The sequence below is a fragment of the Berghia stephanieae genome, chromosome 6, assembly GCF_034508935.2.
Source record: "Berghia stephanieae isolate SIO BIC M18660-M18661 chromosome 6, UCSD_Bste_1.3, whole genome shotgun sequence".
Lineage (NCBI taxonomy): Eukaryota > Metazoa > Mollusca > Gastropoda > Nudibranchia > Aeolidiidae > Berghia > Berghia stephanieae.
In genome coordinates this window covers 45,498,668-45,509,636 of record NC_088365.1, presented here as the reverse complement: position 1 = coordinate 45,509,636, position 10,969 = coordinate 45,498,668, and the positions used below count along the sequence as shown (strand labels likewise).

At 37.8% G+C, this 10,969-nt stretch overlaps 1 protein-coding gene across 1 annotated transcript in view; it reads left to right on the top strand.

Moving 5' to 3' along the window:
- Positions 1-1,504, top strand: part of LOC144975864 (uncharacterized) — a 5,802-nt gene extending 4,298 nt beyond the window's left edge. The window contains exon 2 of the mRNA XM_078920049.1: positions 447-1,504. Within this exon, the coding sequence (XP_078776175.1) occupies positions 989-1,504 (516 nt within the window). The 5' untranslated portion in view covers positions 447-988. The remainder of the gene's footprint in view (positions 1-446) is intronic.
- The last annotated feature ends 9,465 nt before the right edge of the window (positions 1,505-10,969 follow it).

Genomic DNA, 10,969 nt, shown 5'->3' with positions numbered 1-10,969 from the left:
AAACTATCGGGAGTCTCTGTGGTGTACTGTGATGGTAGCACGTCTGACCGGTAGTCATAAGGTCTGAGGTTCGATCCCCAGTCGAGGTAGACTAATCTTTTTTGGAATGTTTTTTTTTTTTTTGTCTTGTATTTTTCTTTCTTGCGTCTGGCACCTTTCATACACACTTGTTCAGATCTTTATCTTACACCGGTGCCAGCTCCCTGGTTTCTTGATTGGATAATTTCAAAAATAAAAATGGAGCAACTCAAATGTCTTCGTCCTCGTCTTCTCGTGTTCAATGTATGTGTTGTTTGATGCAAGCGAGGGTTCACAGCATAAAACACGTACCCTTGTGAAGAATATAGGTATTAAAATTCTTTATCTTACACCGGTGCCTGATCCCTACTAGTTGCTTAATTTGATAACGAAAAATACTTTTTTTTTTTTTGGACCTATATTTTCAGGTCTCATTGATTTGGACTCTGGCAGATATTCTATTTCTTCGTGATATTGATATATTACTATATCTCTATCCTAAGATTTCGACAAGTCTCCGAAATATAGCTCTATGCTATTCATTCGTGTGTTGGAACATCTGAACATTTACAAAGTTATTTCTGTGATAGATTGGCGTTGTGTTTTGTGACGACTCAATGGATATCTCACTTCTCTAAAATGGGAACATCTAAACATGGAACAATGACGACCAATTATCTTCTGAACAATTTGTGAGAACAAATTATCGCCATAAGAAATTTTCGGATTTACCCCTTTAATTCCTTTGACCAAGGGAAAACAAACCACAAACCAACCCTAACTATTATTATAAATTAACATTCACTTAAATCAATCTATCTTTTTTTTTTAATGGTTTTGTTTTGTTTGTTTTTCCTCAGCTTAATCCGCTTCAAAAACCTTTTTTTTTTCCATCTGACCTTTTTTCAATGGAATACATAAGTATCATTCTCTAAGTCAACAAAGACAACAACAAAAACAAACAAAAATAATGCATTATCCTAACAATGGTGTCAGCTGTAATGGGGTGTCATCTGAAACAAACCACAACAACGCACACAGTGACACAATTATGTCGTCAACAGAAAACCAACACGTTACGGAGCCAAATCGGATAAAAGTGAACAAAACCGGGGCCCCTGGATCACCTTATATCAGAAAGATTTTCACCGTTAAAGGTCGAAATTCTCCTTCACCATCGATGAAACAGTTTTCAAAATCAATACAGGGAGATAACCCACCGAAATATTCTTCTAGTACAAATTCCAAACGTAGAATCATCCCAACTGTTCGAGTCTCCTCGTCGTCAACGTCATCCTCCGAGACGGCTTCTTTGGCCAGCAGCAGCAGACAAGATTCGGATGTACCATCAAATCGTCCATACGGAGTTCCATGCCGCAAATTGGGAGCTTATGCGAACGATGCCTTTGACTCGGATGAGGAGCTGCGTAACCAGGAGGTCATTTTAGACCCAGGATATCTGGCCATACAATTCGGTAAGTCTTGACAATAGGGTTCAATAGTCATGACGTCACTTCCCTCGTAATGACGCCTAGTAACTTAGAAACTGGTTCTAAACTATCGGAATAATGGTGGACGCTCTTTTGAAATACTTCTCCGACGAGCATAAAAGTGTATCCAGAGGAGAAAAGTATTATAAATTTGATCATGTTCTGACTTTTATACATTCTGATCAAATGACGTGAAAAATGTCTAGCCAACATGAAGAATAAAAAGTACCGATTTTCTTTGTTTAGAAACAAGCTGCTCGTTGCTGGGCGGACGTGACATCAGACAATTCTGATTTCACTACTCACATATTCGGGGGCGGGGGGGGGGGGGGGTAATAGGAGTCCATCGACGTGATATATGCAGGTCTGACATCCGAACAGAATTATGGGCTTAATTTAACATTGTTGTAGTGGACAACAGTTTGCGTCATTTTTTTTTATTGTTGAGATTTTCATTACAGTAATGAGCCCATAATGAATTGGGTTATCAGACCTGCAAATAAGTGCACGTCGGTGCCCATCCTTCAATTCGTATGAAGTAAAGAGTAAAGAAAAAAGTAGTCATAGTCCTTCAGAGCCATTAAGCTCGTGAAGCAGGAGTCTATCCCGGTTTTTATACCGTTAAACGGACTACAGCCGTTGCTTGCTACCCTTTTGATAGAGCGCTAGGCTACAGCAACGTACGTTCCGCCAAATCTAACAGACCCAGCTACCTGATGACTGCTGGGTGGACAAGAGGGGTCAGAAGAAGAAAAAAAAATCTCAACTTCACCCGGGATCGATCTCGGTACCTTTGCGTGTGAAGCAAGTTCTCTACCAATTGAGCATTCGGGACCCCTCTTGTGAAATATAGCATTCACCAATGGAAGACTTGGACAAAATCTTCGCTGTTGTCCGATTTTTGACTTATCAGATCTCTTTTTCTACTTCAATAAAATATTAAACACACACACACACACACACACACACACACACACACATATATATATATATATATATGAATATAACAACTTTTTAAGAAATGAACAAAATGTTTGACACGAAACGTTTTGGGTTGAAAAATCTTTTTCAACTCAAACGTTTCCCCATTAAGTGTTTTGATCTCTTTAGACTTTTTACATTCATAATGCTGGTATGTGGTCTAGTTAGTGGTATGACACTGTACTCTGGAAAAACTTGTATTTAAAACTTTTGGCCAGAAAACTCGTCCTTCAAGTATCCATCGATTTAAATGACCCACATCTTGGCAACAACAACAAAAAAATCTCAAACCTGGGACCTCGCAAAGTCTAGTGACGGAGAACCGGACCAATTATTCTGGGGGGGGGGGGGGGGGGGGGGGGGGGGGGGGGGAGTAGTCAATCAGAGCCATTAAGCCCATGGAGTCGGAGTTTATCCCAGTTTCTATTGCATGAAACGGACAATAGCGCAAAGTACTTTCCGCCAGATCTAACAGAACCAGCTACCCAATCACTTCTAGCAGGTGGACGGAGGCGGGTCGGGGGTCGGAAAGTACTTTGCGATAGCAATCAATTTGCGCTATGGATACGGGATAAACTCCGGTTCCTTGGGCCTAATGGCTCTGAAGGACGACTTTAAATCTTCAAAAGCGTCAGCACATGATTCGGGTGGGGGAAGGGGGGGGGGGGGGAGAGAGAGAGAGAGAGAGAGAGAGAGAGAGAGAGAGAGAGAGAGAGAGAGAGAGAGAGAGAGAGAGAGAGAGAGAGAGAATACGAATTTCAGAAATGTATGGCAAGGCGCAGTAAGTTGTGCTATATCAATCCATATCACAGGCCGTTTCAGAATGAGTCATTCAATAGGAATGTCATTGATGTCAGCTGGTCTTCCGTCAAGTCAAAATGGCGGACAGTGCATACAATAAAAATGAAGTTATTGTTTTTTTTTTTTTTGTGAGACTCTATTTCATTTGAATATTATATCAACAAACAATTAACAAGTTAACTGTCATACTATAGAAAAAAAACACACGTTTTTGAAAATTTGGCCAGAATCAATCGATTTAAATGACCCTCATCTTGGAAAAAAAAATACCCCTCAAACCTGGGATTTCGCGAAGTCCCAGGTTTTAGAGCGGTTTTTTTTCCTTCTTTCTTTTTTGTTTGTTGCCAAGATGAGGGTTATTTTGATCGATCGATATTTGAAGGACGATTTTTCTGGGCAAAATTTTTAATGTGTGTGTATGTTTTTTTTTAATCGATCGATTTAAATTACCCTCGTCTTGGCATTTACTCCGAACCCTCGGACTTGATGGAAGACCTCGCGAAGTCCCAGGTTTGAAAGCTTTTGACAAGATAAGCGTCATTTAAATCGATTAAAATTGGAAGGCAGAGATTGCTGGCCAAATTTTCAAAAACGTGTATTTCCACAGTATGGCGGGTAACTGGTTAGTACTCAACTATGTCTCGTCCTACATGTTAAGTGTTGTTGCTGGCCAGGAGCCCCTTGTAAAGCGCTTTGAGCACGTTTAGTGGATATTGCGCTATATAAAAGCTCAATTTAATTAATTTAATTAATAACTACAATTAATACGTATATATCTTTGTGGGGCACAAGCTGCATTAGATTAGATTCGATTCGATTAGATTCACTTTATTCACCTCATAGGGGGAATTTGTCTTTAGGGTCTATTCCAAGGGAAGACTGGATTAACCCAGGCGTCAGCCGCGGTGCAACGCCGCAAACTGAGAAAGGGTGAGGTGACTTCCTCAAGGCCACAGAGCGCAGCGGGTATTCGAACTCGGTATCATTCTTTTTATTGAGGTTTTATTGAGCTGTATATAGCGCAATATCCTCTAAATGTGCTCAAAACGCTTTACAAGGGGTCCCTGGTCAAAAGCAACATTTAACATGTAGGACGGGACATGACGCCTGTTAGGCGATATTACAATTTTTCGGACAAAGACAACGCTGTTAACGGCCAGGTACTCATTTCACTCCTGAGTACGGTGAGAGAATGTGAGTAAAGAGTCTTATCCAAGGACTCAACTATGCGCCGAGCGCGAGGCTCGAACCCAGGACCTTCCGATCCGAGAGCGAGTGTCATACCAATAGACCACATAGCCGCATTCGGGTACGAAGCAAAGACCGTACCGCTGAGTCACGCTGCCCCATTAAGGGGGAATGCGTCTCTCACCGATTGCGCCTCCTTGTTGTGTCGACTACAGTGATAACTATAATGTGAACAACTCGCATGCAGGCAATGTTATTTCAAACGGCTTGCTGATTACCATGAGTAAAACTATGCGTAGATATATATGCAGGTCTGACATCCGAACCCGCTTATGGGCCTAGTTTAACATTGTTGGAATGGACAATATTTTGCGTCATTTTTTTTTTTTTTTTAGATTTCCATTACAATAATGTAGCAAGGACTCTCCCGCACAAATCTTTGGGCCTCTTTTTCGCTCACGAAGTGCCCGAATTCGCGTCAAAATATGGGACGAAGCTGTTTCATATATGCTATTTTAAAAAATTAATTACGACGCTGTTTATCAATGAATATGACTGAAAGTTGGCACACAGTTAGAAAAAAGGTCATTTTAGATTATGTCAAGCGACAAAACTCGTGCAATTACCAGAAGACCGTTAAAAATAGATTTTTACTCTTTGGAGTAAAATATTTCTAAAATTACCGGGCGTGGAGGTTTTGTCGCTGACAAGGTAATACATGAACATTTCTTCTTTTTGGTTGTAAAATTTCATATGAATATGACGAGTACTTTTCCCGTAATTTACAAAACACCATCCTAATTTGCTCTTCAAGTTTCAATCTTTTAATCCATTTATTACGCAAGATACAACCAAAGGTCGAAAAAAAATGCCGAAAAATGTCCCATATTTTCGCGTTTTTTTCCTCTTTGCGGGTCATCCACATAAATGACACCTTTGAAACTGCATAACTTGTTTATTTATGAATGGATTTTCAAAATTCAAAAACACTTTTACTCAGTGGAGATAGGGCTTTGATTTTAGACAAAAATTTTCCTCAAAAAGAGAAAAAAACATTTTTCATAGTCATTGCTAAATAATGAGCCCATACGGAATTGGGTTATCAGAGTTGCAATTAAGGGCACGCCGCTAGAGTAAAAGCCACAAGCCACACAACATGGAAAACAATAAGCCACAATCCCTAGATAAAATGTCCCGTATAAGTGGTCAATACTAATAATAATAATAATAATAATAACAATAATAATAATATAATAATAATAATAATAATAATAATAATAATAATAATAATAATAATAATAATATAATAATAATATATAATAATAATAATAATAATAATAATAATAATAATGTCATTGTAAATCTTGTATATGGGAGACAATCGCTGTATTTTATTTCATTCAACGGGTTCAATTTGGTTTTCTTGGTTATGTCCCTTGACAATAAAACTCTTCCTTCAAAATCACCACATATCCTTTCTTTTAAAAAATATAGCCTTGTGGAGAACATTGTGCTTATTTTAGTCAATAAAAAAAATTGATACGGCGCACAACTCTACTGAAAGATTTGAAAAATAGAAATGTAGTTTTTACAGATAGATAAACAGATATACAAAGCACTCCCAAGTAAAGCGTGGTAAAGACTTGCGACTTATTGATATTGATATCTACTGACTGATAAACTAAAATCATGCCGAAAAAAGCACGGCAGCGACGAAAAGCACATCGATTAAAATGTGCATCAATCGTAATCAAGCTAATCAAGAAAATGATTCTGGCAATATCGAATGAAAATAGTTCTTTCCCCGCGAAATTGCGGGCTTTTTACTAGTTATGATAAATTATACAACAAGATATGAAGTGAGTAGAAAAGTGCCAGAATACAATAGAGAATAAAAACATTTTTTTTTCCGCGGCGGTGGTGGGGTTTGAACCTGCGACCTTATTGGTACGACAACTCCGCCTGGCAGGTGAGAGCGTGGCTCTACCGTGTGAGCTATCCACGAACACAAAATATTCGTTTCAAACCCAAGTCATTTCTAGATCCCTCTCTCACCCTTCTTGAGACCGCCGATTCGTTCGCCCACCACCATCGCGAAGTAATTTTGACCTGCAGTTAAGCTTAATAGCCAATATTCTCAACACAAACATATAACATAGAAACGATTGAGACATTGAGTATGCTCCGGTGTATGGGGTGAATTTTTAATTCAGAAAAGTGAGTGGAGCAGGCACTTATGTTGGTAACAACAAGATATGAAGTGAGTAGAAAAGTGCCAGAAGACAATAGAGAATAAATTTTTTTTTTCCGCGGCGGTGGTGGGGTTTGAACCTGCGACCTTATTGGTACGACAACTCCGCCTGGCAGATGAGAGCGTGGCTCTACCCCCATACACCGGAGCATACTCAATGTCTCAATCGTTTCTATGTTATATGTTTGTGTTGAGAATATTGGCTATTAAGCTTAACTGCTGTTCAAAATTACTTCGCGATGGTGGTGGGCGAACGAATCGGCGGTCTCAAGAAGTGGGTGAGAGAGGGATCTAGAAATGACTTGGGTTTGAAACGAATATTTTGTGTTCGTGGATAGCTCACATGGTAGAGCCACGCTCTCACCTGCCAGGCGGAGTTGTCGTACCAATAAGGTCGCAGGTTCAAACCCCACCACCGCCGCGGAAAAAAAAAATTATTCTCTATTGTCTTCTGGCACTTTTCTACTCACTTCATATCTTGTTGTTACCAACATAAGTGCCTGCTCCACTCACTTTTCTGAATGATAAATTATAGTAAAGTATTTAGTATGTGAAATCAGTGTTTTTCTGAGTAAGAGTGTATATTGTCTATCACATGAGCTACCCGCCCCCACTCCGTCGACCTAAATGAAAATGTCCCATAGATTGTTGAGAAGAACGATTTCCTATAACTTTGACTCACTTGTTATCTCTTTGGGCTTCAATAAGAGAATAATATGATTACAGATGATGGTTAACTTTAAATTATTTTTATTTGATAATAATAATAATAATAATAATAATAATAATAATAATAATAATAATAATAATAATAATAATAATAATATTATTATTATTATTATTATTATTATTATTATTATTATTATTATTATTATTATTATTATTATTATTATTATTATTATTATTATTATTATTATTATATTATTATTTATTATTATTATTATTATTATTATTATTATTATTATTATTATTATTATTATTATTATTATTATTATTATTATTATTATTATTATTATTATTATTATTATTATTATTATTTTGCACTGGCAACCCTGTCACTGTGCCAGCTTCGTCTAACAAACATGTCTCTCTCAGTTAGATGTTTCTTCGATGTTCCTAACCACTTCACCCCCCCCCCCCTACCACCCCCACCCCCCTCACTTCCGTAAATACAGGCTCTTTGTATGCAGTATGCATTTTATACTGTATTAATTAAGTATAGGACCACTGCGCAGTGGTTATGGTCCATATAGCTACTGCATATTGAGGTAGTAATAATAAATGTCACATCATCCTCACAGGTTGTAACTAATAATATAATATAGAGTCATAACCTCATTAAATTAATGCTGCCAAGCGACCAAGATGCCGCGGAGTGCAAGGCTGCGTGAAGGTCATAAGGTCAAGATGTGAGAGATGACGTGATGTTGATATAAGGCCAAGTCTGTCTCCAACTGACAGAGAATTAATCAAAGAAACCGTCTCATAAGTCTCAGTCCTTATTGAAATGATAAACAGCAGTACATGCGCCATTCGCGATAAAAAATAGTTTACCATCATTTCTCCCTAGAACCTACATGATATTTTTTTTTTTGAATATTTTTTTTTGACACGGATAAGTTTTGGTAGGGTTTTATTTGCAGGTCTGATAATCCAATTCCTTAGGGGCTCATTGTTGTAATTGACATTTAAGAAAAACAAATGAAGCAAAATATTGTCCATTACAACAATGTTAAACTAGGCCCATAAGAGGATTCGGATGTCAGACCTGTATATAATATGTATACGTCGGTAGGGTCCCTATTCCTTCAATAAAGTCCCAATTGATACTATGCATTTAGGTAAAATACTTACATCATCCGCCAGTCGGATATAACGTACCAATACACAACTATCTGAAATGTTTGGTATAACCTTAAAAGTTTATAGTCTGATTGATACAATTTAGTGATTACTAATAAAAATTTAAAAGGGCTGTCTAAAAATAATAACAAAGAGCTGAGTGACTTCAATTCCGTTCCATCTATACAGAGAGAATCAAATTATAGCTGTTCATTGAGCAAGATGTAAATCGTGATTAAAGCGCTCTCTTCGTACACTTTCACGATTTGCGCATCGTGTCCATGCCGACGTGTACATATATGCAGGTCTGACACTCGAACCCGCTTATTTGCTTAGTTTAACATTGTTGTAATGGACAATATTTTGTGTCATTTTTTAAAGATTTTCATTACTTACTTACTTACTTATCCGAACCAGCGACCACCTGAGCTCTAGCCCTTCGGTCTTGTGCCATGACGTAGAAGTTAGACGTCTTTTGTAGTTGTTCCAGGTGACTATAAAGTGTGTTACTGATGCTTGGATTTGGTGGGAGGAATGTGCATCTCAGATCTTCAAGAGGTTGACATTCAAGCAAGTGGTGTGTTACTGTTTCATTGGGGTGTTGACATAGGAGATTTTCATTACAACAATGAGCCCATGCGGAATTGGGTTATCAGACCTGCAAATAAGTGCACGCCGCTCAATGCGCATCGTGCGAAATTCTAGATTTACCTCTCTAGCTTCTTTCTATCTGGTTATAACGTTGCCGTTTGTGGTGATAGAAAAAAAAAAGGAGTGTGGGGTTGGGTGGGTTGAGAGGAGGGGTTGGGGGGGGGGGGGGGGGGGGGGGGGGGGGGGGTTGGATTTAGAATGCCCAAAGTTGAACAAGGAGGGGCAAAGACCCTAAATTGTACGATGTGGGTCACTGCGTCTTTACATTATGAATGTCGGGAAAGTCCCCAAAAGAGAAACAAAGGGGAAAAAAAGTGGTCAATCGTAAAAAAAAAAATGATAATAAAATAAAAACAACACATTAACAACCCCCCCCCCCCCCCGCCCGCACACAAACAAGATAAAAACATAACAAATACAAAAAAATAAGTCAACCCAAAACCGACACGAGACAAAACAACAACAACAACAAAAAACAAAAAAAAAAAAAAACAAAAACATAAACAAATTAAAAAAAAAAGAATTAAAACTATATAAACTATTTTTATCTTTAAATTTTTTGATGTTGTGCCATGGTTCATATGCAATGCGTTGCAGCCGACATGTTTGATTACCCAAATCGTTATGGTCTCACGTGCACTTATTTCCAGGTCTGATAACCCAATTGGATTCAATAGTTTGATGTCACGTCGCCCAGCAACGGCGGCCATAGTGGTTCTAAACAAAGAAAATCGGTACTTTTTATTCTTCATGATGGCTAGAACTTTTCATATGTCTTGTGATCAGAATCTATAAAAGTCAAAACATGATCAGATTTATAATGTTTTTTTTTTTCCTCTGGATACGCTTTTATGCTCGTCGGAGAATTATTTCATAAGGGCGTCCGCCATTGTTCCGATAGTTTAGTGCCAGTTATTAAGTTACCACGCGCCATTACAAGGAAGTGACGTTACGACTGTTGAAGCGTATTCCTTGTGGGCTCATTGTTGTAATGGAAATCTCAAAAAAATGACGCAAATTCTTTTCCCATTACAATAATGTTAAACTTGTCCTATAAGCGGGTTCGTGTGTAAGACCTGCATATATGTACGCGTTGATATGGTCCCATTGCTGTAATGGAAATACGCTCAAACCAACACAAGATGTTGTCCATTACAACCGTGATAAAACAGGCCAATAATTGCGTTCAGTTATCAGACCTGCAAATATGTATACGCCGGTTGTAGCCCATACTCATATACTCCTTTCTGTGAGAAAATGTCAAGAATACCTTATGAAGGCAGGGAACAAGGAAATTATTTAATAGCATGGCTACAATGTAAGTTCATAGACAGTTAAGTAAGATGCTGACTCAGACGATTATGAAGAGGTTGGAGGGATTTGGGGGGGGGGGGGGGGGGGGGGAGGAGGTTGCGACAGAAGCTACCTAATTATGATGATGACGATGATGATGATGATGATGATGATGATATTGGTGATGCTACTACTACTACTACTACTACTACTACTACTACTACTACTACTACTACTACTACTACTACTACTACTACTACTACTACTACTACTACTACTACTACTACTACTACTACTAACTAATATAATAATAATAATAATAATAATAATAATAATAATAATAATAATAATAATATAATAATAATAATAATAATAATAATAATAATAATACTGTTTGGTTTTTTTTTTTACGAAAATTTTTTTGCTATTCCATATCATTTTCCTGGTAACTGAT